The sequence below is a fragment of the Staurois parvus genome, unplaced genomic scaffold (assembly GCF_062004578.1).
Source record: "Staurois parvus isolate SC_StPar_1 unplaced genomic scaffold, SC_StPar_1.0 ptg000172l, whole genome shotgun sequence".
In the NCBI taxonomy this organism is placed as follows: domain Eukaryota; kingdom Metazoa; phylum Chordata; class Amphibia; order Anura; family Ranidae; genus Staurois; species Staurois parvus.
Window position 1 is genome coordinate 1,787,717 of NW_028317968.1, and position 18,581 is coordinate 1,806,297.

Below are 18,581 nucleotides of genomic sequence, written 5' to 3' on the forward strand. Positions count from 1 at the left end.
GGCTGTTTGCACTACTTAGGGGTAAAAAAATGTTGCAGGGGCATGGCTATAAGCATTGCCACTGGTAATTCTCAAGCCTGTAGCTTGTCAAGCAGAACCTGGCCACACCTAGTCCTGCCCACTGCATTCTGGATTGGCAGTACTGCTTCTGTTGCTTAACACCTTCCCACCCGGCCTATAGCAGATTGACGGCTGGGGGGGACACTCGTTGTTGTGACTGGGCGTCATATGACATCCTGTCAAAATGAGCCACTCACGAAGCCGCAGGGCTGCGCAGCAGCGCGATCTGTCACCGACTGTGTCCACAGCTGATGACATATCACTACACCGGCCTGTTACCAGTGTCATGTGACCGCTGTCACCAATTACAGCAAATCACATGTCAAATGCCATCCGTTGTATACAATTCCGTTGTATACAATTATGTTGTTAGCTGTGACTGGTCAAGGTAGTCACATGATACAGACAAGGCCAATTACAGCCCATCTGTATCATGTGATCAGCTTTGCCCAATCACAGCTAATCACAACAAAAGACTGAATGAATCAGTTTCATTCAGTAACAATGATTGCAAATATCAATGAAATAAATTGGTATTAACAATCATAATGTGTTAAAAAAAGGTAAAATCCTGATCACTTGCCCAAAGTAGTTCAATGTTCCTATGGTAACATTGTATTGCTTTGGTCACAGTGTGCTAAAAAAAATAAAATGGTAAAAAAAGAAAAAAATTTAATAAAAGAAAAAAAAAATAGAAACATTTGAAAAAAAAGATACAAATGCAATTATTATTATTATTATTTTCACCAAAGAAATGTAGAAGAATACATTTTTACCTAACTTTATTAAGAAATATTATTTATTTGCAAAATGTTATAACAGAAATGAAGAAAATAAAAAACTCAGTGGTGATTAAATACCATCAAAAGAAAGCTCTATTTGTGTGAATAACACGATAAAAATTTCATATGGGTACAGTGTTGCATGATCGCGCAATTGTCATTTAAAGTGTGACAGCGCTGAAAGCTGAAAATTGGCCTGGGCAGGAAGGGGGTATAAGTGCCCGGTATTAAAGTGGTTAAACCCTCCAACTGAGAGCTGCAGTGTCTGGGAAGGTGAACATGTGAGATGCAAACAAGGGAGGATTTGGCTCAGTTAGAGAAGGTAAAGGAAGTCTTCTGTTTACATTATGAAGCTTGTACCAACATAGTATCTGAATTTGGCACTTGTTTAGATGGTTATACAGGAGCCTTTAGTTGTACTTTATATAAAATATCAGCCAGGTTGGAAATGTTAGGCTTAACCCTTTGAGGACCATAAGATTACGGAATGCCAAAAGAATCAATTTTTTGTTTTTAAAGTTCGTATACTTCAGTTGCTGTAACTAAGCCATTTCATGAAATAATTGGCAAAAAGCTAGATCCATTTGTTGATAAGAACTAATATTTTGACTCAAACCAAAAAAAAAAAAAGTATTTTAAGTTCTTAATCAGATGATACAGGCAATTAGAAACATGGGACAAATACGTCCCTTGGTCCTCAAAGGGTTAACAGAATATCTTCCAAGAAACCAATTTGCTAATATAGCATAAAGAGATTTTAAACCTTAGAAACAAAAGCCGCAGATTGTTGCTGTCAATAGTTCATTCTTAACTCCCTGCTTAACTCACCTATTACTTGATTCTCACTAAGAAGCTCAAATATGTCACATCACTTCCCAAAATTGAATAGCATTTGTTCAAATATAAATACTAACTATATATGCTGAAATCAGAATACTAATATGTGTGGAAGATGGAACATTTTTATGACTAACTCACATATAGTAGTATTAATATAAGATAAGACGTCATTGTGTACATGTGTATTATACATAGCAACCTATGACTATAAACAGCTGTTCTCTTATACTTTAACCTTTTTATGAGACTATAGTCCCAGGGTATTAATGCAGTCTGTGATATTTTATTGGCAAAATCCCCACAGAAACGGAGAACTGTTTTTTTTAAGTGCATATATATAGCCAAAACCTACGTTTTAGAGCTGTCCCTGCGTAATTCTTTCACTGCAGTCGCCTGTCCAGGTGACAATTGTCTAAGAGGGGAATTCCCCTCACTTTGTAAAAATTTCCTCTCACTACCTGCTGTGTTCAGGGAGAAGAAGTAAAGGGAAATTTCCCCAATGAAATACAGGCAACAAAAGTAAACATTTAAAGATTTTAACCTTACTCTACTATATACAAAGCTAAAATAAAATCAAATGTAAGTGCATCTTCTCTATCTCAAAAATAAAAGAAACATTGATGCATTGATCGAAGTACTCGAACGTGTGATACATTTAGATACTTAAAGCGGAGCTCCACCCAAAAGGCGAAGTTACGCTTTAGTGACTGGTCCCCCGCTCCCCATTAAGGATTGGCACCTTTAGGGAGCGCGGGGGGGAAATTGACAGGTACCGCTCCTACTTCCGCTGCGATCAGCTAGGCGATCGGAAGCAGAAGTTGTACTCCCCCCTCCCTCTCCGTAGTCTTGTGGGACACGTGACAGATCCCAGAAGACTACGAGGCCATTCAGGAAGCACACCGCTACTCGCACATGCGCAGTGGGCACCCGGCTGTAAAGCCACAAGCTATCACAGTCAAGTGCCCACACTGAAGATACCAGCGGCTGGAACACCAGACGGCTGGTGAAACGGGCTGCTGGGAGGACACCGTGGGACCGAGGGACAGGTAAATGGTAAAAGTCAGCAGCTACAGTTTTTGTAGCTGCTGACTTTTATTTTTTCACAGGGGACTGGAACTCTGTTTTACCTGCATATGTATCTTATCCTTCTACATTTGTAGATGCTGTAAATGCTTTGCTTCATAAATTAGCTTAGTGTTACGTCATAGGGCTGATTTAGACTTGTTGTTGGGGGGTAGCAAAACCCTTCAGTTGAGCCACATTTTTACTGCCCCTCAACTGCTTCCCATTTAGCTAGGAAGGCAGCAGGCAGGGGTGTACACATGGCAAATCATCACAGCCACAGCAGAAATTATATCCCCCTTGTGCTCAGTGGGCACTACCGCCTGCTAAACGCATTCAAGTGAATACGCCCATGCTGCAACCATCCCGCAGCCACGCACAATGCATGCTGTTGTAGTGTGGTAGTCTGGCATTTAGGGGGTTAAAACAGACGGGAAGGAGGCTACACAATGTCTTTTGGATAGCTCTTCACAGAGTAAAGCAAGTGTAAAACAGACCTTAATGTAAAAAACCTCTCTGCTCCATAACCCCCCAAACCATACATTTTTCAAAGTAAAGGACTGGTAGAATAAAAAGATGGGGCTGCTGTAGGTCCCATAAGAGTTGCCCAAATGTTATTGAAAAACAATACTATCAATGAAAATACACTAAAGTGCTCACAAACATAACATAACTTTCAGAATTCCTAATGATTTCCTAGTACATTTAAAAGTTAAAACTGTACTAAATAAAAGTAAATATTTGTAAATTTAATTTGTGCCTTTTTCCAAAACAGTAACAATCAAAGGTACGCACAACTGTAATCAATTAACTCGGCATAGGACAGCTACAATAAAAGGATGGTGCCACTGTTTTTTTTAAGTCCCACAACAGCTGTGCAAATTTTTATCAAACAATATTTCCAAAAACATACTAAAATCTTTAATAATGCTGAAACAACATAGAATCTGGGCCGGATCAGAGAGTGTCGGATCTGACCAATCGAAATCACACTTATACATCCCAAAAGCACTGCAGAAAGAAAAGGGAGAAGAGCAAGGAATTCAAATCCCTGGGAGGCCACACCGCCTGCGTGGGCACTGACAGTTCATGCAATGGGAACCAGGGCGGGGGGACCCTTTTAATTATTTCTGAAAGGTGAACTAACCATTTAGGACTCGTTATCATAGGATGTACATAACTGTCTGCATGTGGAGTGCTGTTTTTTCTCATACAAGGATGTACAGGTGAATTCCCCAAAATGCATCATGTGATCACTGTGACAGCCAACCACTGTGGTTACATAATCTGGAATTCTGCCTCCACTTCCCATCATTCAGAACCCTTTAAATGGTTGGCGGGAGATGGTGGCAATGGGATAAGGATTTTTTAGAGATAATTACTTCACATAACAAGCAGATGGAGAGGTCAGGGATGGCTTGTTTTAAAGCATTTGTATTGCTTGTTAAATCCTAACTCCATGCAAAATACTCTTGCTGTGGGGCCTCCCCCACATACTCATATCAGGAATATGAAATATTGCAGTAACATATTTTTCAACCAGTTCCTGCCCAGCCTATAGCAGTTTGACTTTCGTAGTTTCGGGTGGACGTCATATGACATGATGCCCGAATGAGCCTTGTGCGCAGCCTTGCGGTGGCCCTGCAGGCACGATCTGTCACTGGCCAGCTGACCAATCACAGCAGATCACATGACAATTGTAAACAATGAATGGCTTTGATTCATGACATTCATTGTTACAATTGTATTGTTAGCTGTGATTGGTCACAGTGATCACATGGTACAGACAGGGCCAATTACAGCCCATCTGTACCATGTGATTATCTGTGTCCAATCACACCTAATCACAACAAAACAAACTAAATGAATCAATTTCATTCAGTAAGATGTTTGCTTATAGCAGTGAAATTCACTGCTATAAGCAATCACAATGTGTAAAAAAAATTCTGATAATGTCCCCAGAATTACAATGTTACTATAGTAATATTATATTACTGTGGCCACAGTGTATTAAGAAAAAATCATAAAAAAGAAAAAAAATATAATAAAGAAAAAATATTAGCAGTCAGTGTCCTTGATCACTTCCACACCAATTATATGATGATTCTGTACTGCACTGGTAAATGTAAAAAAAATTTAGATTTTTTTTTTTTTTAATTTCAGCATTTTCCAAAAAAATTACAACTTCAAACAAACTCACCATGCCTCTTACTAAATACCTAGGACTGTCTACTTTCCAGAAAAGGGGTCATTTGGTGGATACCTATACTGTCCTGACATTTTTGGGCCTCAAGAAATTAGATGGGCCATCAGTACATCAGGGTTGATCAATTTTTCGATACATACCATAGTTTGTGGATTCTATAACTTTCCTACATACTAAATAATAAGCACTGATTTGAGTTATTTTCACCAAAGAGATATAATAGAATACATTTTGGCCTACATTTATGAAAAACAATTATTTATTTGTAAAATGTTATAACAGAAATGAAGAAAAATGCATTTTTTTCAAACTTTTTGATCTTTTTTTATTTAGCAAAAAATTTATAACTCAGTGGCGATTAAATACTACCAAAAGAAAGCTATATTTGTGTGAAACAGAAATGAAGAAAAATGCATTTTTTTTTAAACTTTTCGATCTTTTTTTATTTAGCAAAAAATTTATCTCAGTGGTGATTAAATACTACCAAAAGAAAGCTATATTTGTGTGAAAAACAAAGATAAAAAAATGTGTTTGGGTACAGTGTTGCATGACCGTGTAATTCAAAGTGCGACAGTGCTGAAAGCTGAAAATTGGCCTGGGCAGGGAAGGGGTAAAAGTGCACTGTACTGAAGTGGTTAATGTGGCACAATCCCAAGAGGGAAAACACCATATCCATTATTTTAAAAAACTGGAAGAATACAGGGCAAAGTTCTTCTTGACAAGTCGTTTGCTTACTACAATGATGACCGAAATTTAAGAGGCATTGATCTTTTCTGGTCCATGCTATCAGCACTGTTTTTCTGGCACCTTCTAGGGCACCCTGCAGTACTTTATCTTGATTAGATTTATTGTGCATGTACAGACTATGTTTTATATAATAACAAGCATAATGATTCATCAGGTTTCTCATACTGCTTCATGAACTTCACATTTAAGTCTTTCATGCTACCTTTCTCTTCAAGGACTTAAAGGCTTAATTCACCTTTTGTATCAACAATTAAGTTTTCATAATGACAATGGCTGACATCACCTATAGGCTTACTATAGGGCATCTGTTAATGGTTGTCCCTCTTCTCCCCTAAAGATGCACCTGAGAGCTGATCATGTGACCAGCCCGAAGTGCCCTGAGAATAGGTAAAATATGTGCATCTTCCTTCTACAGGGTAGCTAGAATAAGAATTAGATGGGGAGAGGGAACAGATTTAAAGTGTTTCTAATCCCACAACAGTAAAATCAGTCTGTATATGCAGTAAATCATGCTTGTTATACTCACTGTGGAATCTAAGGCGGTAATCCTTTGCAATATGTAAAAAGGATGTTTGATCCTGTCTTCTCTGATCCTTCCCTTCTAGTCCCTAATCCATCTGCCGATTGAACAGAGGCTTGGGGGCACGCCGCACATGCTCAGATTAGTGTGTATTGCTAGAGGTTTTTTTTTCTTAGCAGAATGCATGTGATCAGCACAGGACCAATCAGCACTGTCCAGAAAAAGGGTCAGGGGCCCTGCAGCCTCATAGGATATTCAAGGGAGTAGCTGAACCATAACCATGCTTTACCTCTCTTTGTATTGCATTCTCTAAATGTTTCTTTGTGGTTCTCAGTTGTATGTTTTTCACGTGACTTTTTTTTTTTCTTTCTCCATGCCTTTGGGCAACATGTTCTCCAATATTTTTGTATATGTATTTACATGTTCTAAGCTTGTTTCTAACTTGGAAAATTAATAAAATGTTTGAACAAGGATAATCAAGGGAGAATGAAAACTCCTCCTACAAGCTTAAACCAGTGCACAGATGGACACTGATAGAAGTCATGACAAAATGTTAAATACTGCTGATGAGAAAAGGTATTTAGCAGTTTATATTTACTACAATAATTGCATTTCCATGTTCCGTGTACTGTGGGAGACCAGATATAGTGAATGCAGGGTCCTGAGATTAGTAACAATTTAAGTTTAGTTAGGAATAGCTTGGAATTCCACTTTACATCAATGGTATAAAGCCATAGCTAAGCAAGCAACTGTTATGGGACCCAAAAATGTCTGACTACACAGTGAATGTTTTTATAGTCTGGGAACTACTACAAAATAGCAATGGAAGCAATTAACATCTTGTATAACTAGAAGAATTGACTTTCAGATAGAGATTAGAGAGATGGGGTTCCCTTAATGGTTTCACACAAAGATACAACCCTGGCTAAAGTGGTTACTTAGATAAAAGAATACAATTTGAAGGTTGCAGGAAAGGGAACCAATGTGCAGGCACTAAGGTCCTATGCACACAGAACACTTCTGAACAATGGAAACTGACTGCTGGAAAACGTTGGTTAAAGAACAGCCACATGTGCGTACTGCGTTTGTGCGCATTTATAAGCGTTTGCATTTAGAATGGTTTTTTAAAGATAACCTCAGGAGACCTTCTAAAATGCCCAGAATGCACTGAAAAACAGTAAAAAATTAACTATTTCAGACATTTTGAGAGAAATAGAGAGAGCAGAAGCAGAGAGAGCAGTATTTGTTGAGATTAGCTGTCTTTTTTTTTGTGGTGTTTGGATGTGTTCCAGCTCATTTCTATGTCGAAATTATTGCAGCAGTGTCTAACATATTTTCTTTCATGCAAAACCTCAAAGTATGGTGTACCAGGTCCATTTGAGTACCGGGAAAACGCTTTTCATGCATTTTTCATGATAATAAAAGGCTCTGGACAACATTTGGAAATGGAAGAGATAAAAAAAAATTTCAAACGCAAACGCTTATAAACGCAGTTAGCTGCATTTACAAGCATTTGGTGTTTGAAACGCTGATAAAATCTACTCCTGAACGCAAGTTTTCTGTGTTCAAAAAAACTACTGTAAACTCAACTAAACGACTGTAAACGATGTGTACATGGACACATAGGAAAACATTAGGGAGAGTTCAGGGGCTGCTGAAAAAAATGCTGAACAGCTCCTAAACGTGAGTTTATCAGCTGCAGTGTACATGAGCCCTAAGGCCCTGTTCACACTTGGGACAGTTTTTTGCGCATTTCTTAGCACGTTTTTGGAGGGACATTATTCATTTGAATAGGCCTCCCTCCACTCCAAAACCAAAGAGCTAAAGAAGCTCATGTACCAAACTCCGGACATGAGCCAAGTGTGTTTTGTGTTGTGTGGTTTTTTATCATGTGGAAAACACGCTGCAAAATGCGTGACTGCTACCTGCATTCAGGGTGCTATTAAGAAATAATGGCGTGAACAGGGCCTCCAAGCTGCTTGTTGTACTAGTTTTTTACTTGCTGCTGTTGGTCACGTTTTAAAGAACAAAGCCTAGCAAACTACTAGCTCCAAAGCTAGGGATAATGATACTGTGTAGCTGGGGAGCTGATACATGAGCCAGTTCTTTGTATAAATTCCACATTTACCGAGTTCCTTGTACTTACAAAATGAACATTAATAACTGTGCCACAGGGAAGAGTCTCACAGATGCACATAAACCTCACGACAAGCGAATATTTTAAAGTAAATGACACAATTCCATTATGTATGCTTTTTCTGCACACAATATATACTGTAGGCATAGGTTTAACACTTTACTGAGCATACCTTACAGAAGAACTTGATTCAAATATTTAAAATATTAAACCCAAAACCAAAAATGTAATGTTATATTGCAGCTTACCAATCATTCGATGTGGTGGCTGCATTCGTTTTCTTTTCTTAGGCTTTTTCTTCATGTTTTCACCTGGTGATCTGGCCAGTAACATACCTCCTGTATTATACAGACTATTTGGATGAAAGCAGCTCAGGGGGCACATTTGGACAGCAACATTGTCAGTCTGGTGGGGGGAGGAGTGTTAGATGCATTAGCAGATTTAAATACACTAACATATTGAAGCTGAATACTGAAGCTAATACTTTATAATCAGTTATCGCAAACTGTTTTTTTTGGGATAAAGGATTTACTTTGAAGTGGAGCTCCACCCAAAAAGGGAAGTTCCACTTTAAGTACTGCCACGTTTGGGGAGCATTTACCCGATTTGACAGGTACCCGCTCCAATGTCCGCTGTGACCGCCTAGGCAAGGGGTAGGCAACCTGTGGCTCTCCAGCTGTTGCAGGACTACAAGTTCCATCATGCCTCTGCAAGTCATAGCTGTAACTGTCAGTTTTGTAGTGTTGCAATGCTTTATGGGAAATGTAGTTCCACAACAGCTAGAGAGCCGCAGGTTGCCTACCCCTGGCCTAGGCGATTGCAAGCAGAAATTGTCCTCCCTCCCCGTAGTCTTCTGGGACATGTAACAAGTCCCAGAAGACTACAGGACCATTCACAAGGTGCAACACTTCTCGTGCATGCGCAGTGGGCACCCAGCTGTGAAGCCACAAGCTGTCACAGCCGGGTGCCCACACTTAGGATGCCGGCACTGGGGAGCGAGGATGGCCGGTGAAACCAGATGCAGTGAATACACCGCTGGATCATGGGACAAGTAAATAGCTGTTTTTTAAAAGTCAGCAGCTACAGTTTTTGTTGCTGTTGACTCCACTTTAATAAATAAAGGATGATCATTATAACCACTTGCCTACCGGGCACTTATACCCCCTTCCTGCCCAGGCCAATTTTCTGCTTTCAGCGCTGTTGCACTTTGAATGACAATTGCGAGGTCATGCAACACTGTACCCATATGACATTTTTATCATTTTTTTTCACACAAATAGAGGTTTCTTTTGGTCATATTTAATCGCCACTGGGTGTTTTGTTTTTTGCACTATAAACAAAAAAATAGCAAAAAATTGAAACAAATAGAAGTTTTTCTTTGTTTCGATTATAAAATTTTGCAAACAGGTAATTTTTCTTCTTCGCTGATGTGTGTTGCTGAGGCTGTACTGATAGGCAGCACTGATAGGTGGCACTGATGAGGTGGCACTGAAAGGCAGCACTGATGGGCACTGATAGGCGGCACTGATAGGCAGCACTGATGGGTGGCACTGACTGTTGACACTGACTGGCGGCACTGCTGGGCACTGACTGGCAGCACTGCTGGGCAGCACTGATGGGGGGCACTGGTGGGGGGCACTGCTGGGCACTGGTGGGTGAAACTGCTGGGCACTGATCATCAGTGCCCTGATGATCGGTACTGATCCGTTCGCTGACAATTGTCGGTTATCGGCAATGCTTAACTTATGCTGTGACAGTGTGAGGAAAGTACAGCCAATAACCGGCAACTGCATTTACCGATGATCTTCCTTGCAGTGGTTGTAAGTGATGAGTAAGGTTAGTATTAAGTACCCCCTAAAACACTGTTGGTCAATTCACACTAAAATGCTGGTAGTCAGCGACCTCTTAAAAGGTGGTTCTCAGTGCTCAATAGCCTAAATGGTGGTGGACAGTACCCCCTACAATATTAATGTTCAGCAGTCAGTGCCTTCTGCAGCGTTGCTGGTCTGTGCCCGATGCAGCATTTGTAGTCAGTGTCCCCTGCAGTACGGTGGTTAGTATCCTCTGCAGCAATGGTGTCCAATGTGCTCTGCAGCACAGATGATCAGTGCCCCCTGTAACATTGGTGTTAAGTGGTAACTGCCTCCTTCATCACAGCCCTATGGCTAACTGGAGCTTAGAAAGACAAATCATTGGTGCTGATTGGTAATTACATATGACAAGATGCAGAGGGGCCATGTCTCTGAATGCAGAAACTACGTAGGTAGCATCGAGAGAAATATCACTTCACCTGGTGCTATCTGCGCTTTTCTTTCTAACCACACTTTGTCCATAGGACTAACTGGGCTCTCAATCTCTATTCCACACAAGTAGTAAAAATGGAAATGAGCGAGCGCCAATACTAATTAGCAGCTGATACACCAAAGGCAACCAAAAAACCTCACAACATATAATTCAATAAAAGATGCAGTGCTTAACACATAAAACATATAAAACTGATCCGATTGTCCAAATATGTGACAAAATAGTACTGCATATATATGTAAAAAAGAGCTGTGCACGTGACAAATAGATATATCTCATAAACCACTGATCAAAGTGCAAAATATTTGAATAGTCCAAATGATGGATCAAACATGCTTATTGTGATCAAAGGTATCTTCAAGTGGGTGATCTGTGCTTCACAACCGCTCAGGTGATGTGTCAGAGAAGTTAAAAATGCACACTCACCAGAAGAAAGATCATGAGATCATACGTGCACGAGCACGTATTCATGAGGGGTATGCGCATACCCCTCATGAACTATTGGCGCTTTATAAATACTGTATAATAATAATATAATAATGAATACGTGCTCGTGCACGAAAGGCGTAGAGGATGAGCCATACGCGGTGACGTCACTCTGCCGCCGAGACCACGAGGAGGTCCGGCGGCCATCTTTACTATTGTACATGGTCAGTGCTCCTTTCTTATGCTGCATGTATTATGATACCTACCCTTAAACGGTTTTGGTTACCTAAATACTACACTATGGGCATCCTTCTTTCTGGCTCCTTGTGAGCCAATACCTTCCTAGAGCCCATACCCGGAGGACGCTAGCTGTGGGACAGAGTACCAGGGAGGAAGGAGATCCTTTGGACCTGACCAGGCTGACCACCTCTTAAAAGGGAACCTCTGGCTGTATTTGATATACCATGCGCTTCATGATCTTTCTTCTGGTGAGTGTGCATTTTTAACTTCTCTGACACATCACCTGAGCGGTTGTGAAGCACAGATCACCCACTTGAAGATACCTTTGATCACAATAAGCACGTTTGATCCATCACTTGGACTATTCAAATATTTTGCACTTTGATCAGTGGTTTATGAGATATATCTATTTGTCACATGCACAGCTCTTTTTTACATATATATACATTACTATTTTGTCACGTATTTGGACAATCGGATCAGTTTTATATGTTTTATGTCTTAAGTGCTGCACCTTTTATTGAATTATCTATTCCACACAAGATTGTTTAAAAACAGTCTATAAAATACATTGTAATCGAGAGACACAGCTTTTACCATGACCACAGGAAAGTCAGAATTAGACCACAGGAAAGTCAGAATTACTCTGGACAAAGAGAGATGTCGCTAGACTGGGACACCAGACAGGAGATTTTGTTTATGTGCCCCAGGTTCCAGGGTCTAGCAAAGTCTATGCTGTGGAGAGCTAGGTTTCTTAAAGTGTTCCTAAACCCAGGACCCTGCATTCACTATATCTGGTCTCCCACAGTACACAGAACATGGAAATGCAATTATTGTAGTAAATATAAACTGCTAAATACCTTTTCGCATCAGCAGATAGAGCAGTTTTGTTACTTCTAGCAGTGTCCAGCAGAGCACTAGTTAAAGCTTGTAGGAGAAAAATGGAAAGGATCGTTTCCTGTATATCCCCCCCCCCTCCGCCCCTCCTGTGCAAGCATAAAACAGAAGGTGACATCTCAACACATCTCAACTATCGGAATATACAGCCCCCATACTGCAAATTTAAATGCTGTCCTGAGCCCCCTATAAGACCCCTGTCCTGTACCTGCCTTTCTTGTGGGTTAGCCGCGCTTTGCTATAGACTACTATTATATCTTGCGGGTGTGGTGCACTTTTTGAAAATTCAGTTTTTTTATGCTTTTAGAAAGTGCAACAAAAACACAGGATATGACAGAAGTGCGCTTCCCTGGTTTGAAGTCGAGGGCCACATCAGAAGGCTTTGAGGGCCAGGTTGAGCACAGGTTTATGATTGCCCAACATAAACCCAGTGAATGTAATTTTGCAACAAGCAAGTGCTGAATGAGAGATTGTCAGGATGGAAGTGGTGGACTACGATTCATCTTTGATATCTGTCTATGGATTGCCTATACATACAGTACTTACACGTGAAGGGAAATGATTGCCACCTGTGCAGTCACACACCTTTTCTTTTTTTACACAATAGGCACATAATCGCAACAGCTGTGGTAGTTTTCATTGTTAGTCACACACATGTACAGCAAGGGTATTAACAGGCAGTCTTTTCCTGCAATCACTGTGCATTCTAGGGGTATATTTATAATGACCAGGTGAATGCAGATTCACCACTTTCTGGGCAGCAACAGGACTTGCATTTACAATGCAGCAAATGCTCCAACTAAATCTGTGACTGTTACCAACTGTTTTGTAATTGGTGATAATGCAGATTCTGTAAATCTAGAAAGGGTTAAAGTGTTACTAAACCCAGGACACTGCATTTACTATATCTGGTCTCCCACAGTACACACAACATGGAAATGCAATTATTATAGTAAATATAAACTTTGGGCATTCTTTCATATCATTGATCAGAATTTTAATTTATTCTGGCCATTGAAATAAATACACACGTAGGTTTTAGACATGCTTACGTGCTATTAGGTGTGTACTCTTTGGTCTTTGCCATGGTAGAGAGTTTGGAATCTGATTGCTTGATTGCTCCTGTAGACAGGTGTCTTTTATACAGATAACAAAATTAGATTAGCAGCACTCCTTTAAGAGACTGCTTCTAATCTCAGCTTGTTACTTGTATGAAAGACACCTGGTAGCCAGAAATCCTGCTGAACGATAGGGGATCAAATACTTATTTCCCTCATGAACATGCAAATCAGTGCATAATTTGTTAGACATGCATTTCTTTTGAATTTTTTTATTGATATTCTGTCTCTCTGTGTTACAATACACCTACCATTCGATTTTTAGACTGATCATTTCTTTGTGAGTGGGCAAACATTCAAAATCAGCAGAGGATTAAATACTTATTCCCTTCACTGTATGTATATATATATATATATATATATATATATATATATATACTGCATATTGAAATGCGTTTTCATTACAAAATATATGAAGAATATTTTTAAAAATACATTTCAAATATACTGTATGTCTTTAAAAATACAAATCTACATTTTTTGGAATGCATTTACAAATATATGTAAAAATATATGTTAAAATATAAGAATATTTTTAAAATATATTTCAAATATATTTTTCTTCCATGTGGGTAGATCCGGCTCTGGGTAAATGGTCTGTCTCAACTCGCTAACTGCCACATCTTCAGGACAACTTGTTCTGTTGAAAAACAACAGACTTACTGACAGGATTACAAGAAGAAAATAACACAAAGAAAGTCTAAAAAAAGAAAACTAATAAAGCCATCGTGTCCACAAATTGGTAGGCTGCAATACAATAAACTATTATATTATAATAATAATAATAATATAATAATCTGAAGACACTCTGGTAGGTTAATTGCCTTCTGCCTAAATTGGCCCTAGTATGTTTATATATGAATGTGAGATAGGGACTGTAGATTGTAAGCTCCTTGAGGGCAGGGACTGGTGTGTGTGTGTGTCTGTGTATGTGTGTATATATATATATATATATATATATATATATAAAAATATATATCTTATGTGATATATATACTGTGTATGTGTGTGTGTATATGTATATATATATCTTATGTGATATATACTGTGTGTGTGTATATGTATATATATATATATATATCTTATGTGATATATACTGTGTATGTGTGTGTGTATATGTATATATATATATCTATCTTATGTGATATATACTGTGTATATATGTATATATATATATATATATATATATATCTTATGTGATATATACTGTGTATGTCTGTGTGTATATATATATATATATATATATATATATATATCTATCTTATGTGATATATACTGTGTACGCGTGTACCGTATATAAATATATATATATATATATATATATATATATATATATGTGTGTGTGTGTAATATATATGTATCTGTACATATATATATATATATATATATATAAAATGTGATATATACTGTATATGTGTGTTTATGTATGTGTAATATGAATGTATCTATATCTATATATATCTTATGTGGTATATACTGTGTATTTGTGTATGTATATGTATATATATATATATATATATATGTAAAGTACAGCGTAAATTGACGGTGGTATATCAATATCTGTAATAATGAATGAATAAACCCTTATTGTATTTAGCTTTATTACTGTTTTCAGGTAGATTGAGTGTTGAACTCACTACTGTGCTGTGCTCTGATCCTTGCACACAAATACATACAATGATAGCACCAGCACACACAATACAATATCTATCATACGAGGGAATACAGTATCTAAGTATTTCACATAGAAGGATGAGATAAACAATGATTCCAGATGATCTCCTTGCCTTTCTCATTTGGGTGGCCATTATTCATTGGAATAGTCTGTGCCAAACTAACAAACTGCCACAGGTAATAGCCTAATCTTAATTGAAATCTTACATTTTTCGATGAGATGCTAACATCTCCAATGCTTTCTATGTTTGTTTGGCATAACTGTGTATATGTCACTAGATCGTTACAAAAGCTAACACATCATGAAGTCTAACGTAGTCAGGATCTGAAGCAATATATTCATGTTCTGGGTATAGGTGCTTAATAAAAGCAAATGGCACGTATGTCAGTAGCCGGCTTGTGTGACAGGACGACTATGATGGGTAGACAGCTCCTGCAATTTCACAGCCCAAGGCAAAGATTGCTGTCTGGAGACAACTACTACTGCAGCGGCACTTCGCTGCCTACCTGTAGTGGTGCTGATTGTCTGGATATATAGGGGCTCATGTACACTGACATAATAAAACATGGAAATCTACACAGGATCCTGCTGGCAGAAGGATCCTATGTAATGGTCTGTAAAGTGGCTCAGTTTACACCAGTTTAGGGCTTATTTGCATTACATCGCAGCTGCTAGTGTGCAGTAAGAAGACTGCTATGCTGAGCCCATCACACGCCAACCATTTTTCTTTCTTGACTTTGAATGAAATGTTACAAAGTGCCATTTCATTCATTCCTACAGGTTGACTGTGTGCTGCATTGGGGAAAAAAAAAGTGCATGCACTACTTTGTCAGCGCACACTGCTGCACGCACTGGTGTGAACTGACCTAATAGGAAACAGCACGCTGGTCTTCCCAGTGAATGGCTGTGCGGGGCGTTTGGACTGCACTGGGCAAGGCTGACAAGCACAATCCTAGGTGTAAATGAGCCCTTAGGTGAGCAAACATCGGTAAAACGTTTTTTTTCTTTCCTTTAGCTCATACAAACAGGAGCAATGAGGCAGAATGTTCTAGTTTTATGCAATGCACTGCAATATTACAGAGCACAATGCGACTGTGTGCATGGATATATACACTGTACACGTAACTTCTGCATTCAGATCTGTAAAAAAACACCATACGGATCTAAAAGCATTTTTTGCGTCCATATGAACGCGCTCCATGTCATTTGTACGCATGACTTTTGATACATCGAAGACTGGCGTGCCTAATTCATGTCATCTGGCTGTTCTCATCCAGGACAATGATTGCAGTCCTGTTCACTGACATGACATGGAGAGGTGACAATAAAGGAATAAAGTTGCTGTGATGAGCTCAGGATGATGGCAGATCACATGACCATACCGTGTGTCAGGATATAACGGGCTGCAGGCTGACAGATGTGTACACAACAAGACACATGTGCCCCCTCCCCCCTCACTTACATGTCCTTGGCCGGTAAGTTCTTCCCCTCCACTATCCGGATGAAGAGAGAACTCCTTCTAGCCATGGCTGAGCACACAGACAGGGATGAGGCGCCTCTCCTGCACGGCTCCTCGGCTGGCTGTGCGTTCAGCGCTCTGTATGGCAGGTGGTCGGAGCTGGGAACAAATAACAATCACATCGCAGCCACTAGCTGGAGGGGAGCGGGGAGGGCGTGGCCAGGAAAGTGCACACGGGCAAGACCTCTTCTCTCCACGACTCTGCCAGTCTGTCAATGTGGAGCGGAGTCCCGGGCTGGGGGGCGGCTCTGGGTGACGGCTCCGGGTGACGTGCTGACAACTTCTCAAATAGTCACACCACTGCACTGCCATCCCTCTCTTCTGCCTCTTCTAGGCTTGTGCGAGCGAGGTCTGACGTCAGGGAAATTACCTTTTCCACACTTCAGAAAACCACCATATTGGTTCACTAGTCTTTGCCCTGAGGTAACCTACTATGGGTTGTCCTTGAGGAAAAAGGGGACTTTACGGTAACAGTAGACTATGGTGAAAAAAAAATTCTAATATGTATTCTTACCTCAGAAAAGTCCCTTCTATTCCCCTCATCCTCCTCCAAATTCCATTTTTTTTTTTTGCTGCTGTGAAATGTATGTAGGAAGTTAGACACACTCTCTTGCTTGCTCCTAAAATGGGCTTTGGATTATGGCCTATGGAGCATGACCTTTGAACTACAACCTATAGACTATGACCTACAGACTATGGGTTATGACCTATGGAGTATGACCTATAGTGTATGGACTATGACCTATAGACTATGACCTACAGACTATGGGTTATGACCTATGAAGTATAACCTATAGTGTATGGACTATGAACTATAACCTATAGACTATGACCTACAGACTATGGGTTATGACCTATGGAGTATGACTTATAGTGTATGGACTATGACCTATGGAGTATGACCTATAGTGTATGGACTATGACCTGTTAACTATAACCTATAGACTATGGGTTATGACCTATGGAGTATGATCTATAGTGTATGGACTATGACCTATGGAGTATGACCTATAGACTATGGGTTATGACCTATGGAGTATGATCTATAGTGTATGGACTATGACCTATGGAGTATGACCTATAGACTATGGGTTATGACCTATGGAGTATGATCTATAGTGTACGGACTATGACCTATGGAGTATGACCTATAGACTATGGGTTATGACCTATGGAGTATGATCTATAGTGTATGGACTATGACCTATGGAGTATGACCTATAGACTATGGGTTATGACCTATGGAGTATGACCTATAGTGTATGGACTATGACCTATGGAGTATGACCTATAGACTATGACCTACAGACTATTGGTTATAACCTATGGAGTATGACCTATAGTGTATGGGCTATGACCTATGGAGTATGACCTATAGTGTATGGACTATGACCTATGAACTATAACCTATAGACTATGGGTTATGACCTATGGAGTATGACCTATTGTGTATGGACTATGACCTATGGAGTATGACGTATAGTGTATGGACTATGACCTATGGAGTATGACCTATAGTGTATGGACTATGACCTATGAACTATAACCTATAGACTATGGGTTATGTCCTATGGAGTATGACCTATAGTGTATGGACTATGACCTATGAACTATAACCTATAGACTATGGGTTATGTCCTATGGAGTATGACCTATAGTGTATGGACTATGACCTATGAACTATAACCTATAGACTATGGGTTATGACCTATGAAGTATAACCTATAGTGTATGGACTATGACCTATGAACTATAACCTATAGACTATGACCTACAGACTATGGGTTATGACCTATGGAGTATGACTTATAGTGTATGGACTATGACCTATGGAGTATGACCTATAGTGTATGGACTATGACCTATTAACTATACCCTATAGTCTATGACCTACAGACTATGGGTTATGACCTATGGAGTATGATCTATAGTGTATGGACTATGACCTATGGAGTATGACCTATAGACTATGGGTTATGACCTATGGAGTATGATCTATAGTGTATGGACTATGAATTATAACCTATAGACTATGACCTACAGACTAT

At 39.4% G+C, this 18,581-nt stretch overlaps 1 protein-coding gene across 2 annotated transcripts in view; it reads right to left on the reverse strand.

Moving 5' to 3' along the window:
- The window catches only part of LOC149462579 (ras GTPase-activating protein 4-like), a 213,779-nt gene extending 196,981 nt beyond the window's left edge, over positions 1-16,798 (reverse strand). For both annotated transcript variants that reach the window (XM_089676574.1, XM_089676573.1), the window contains exon 1: positions 16,477-16,798. Coding sequence is in view for 1 of the 2 variants with exons in the window: in XM_089676573.1 (XP_089532699.1) it covers positions 16,477-16,541 (65 nt within the window). In the remaining variant the exon portion in view is untranslated. The remainder of the gene's footprint in view (positions 1-16,476) is intronic.
- Positions 16,799-18,581: the final 1,783 nt, after the last annotated feature.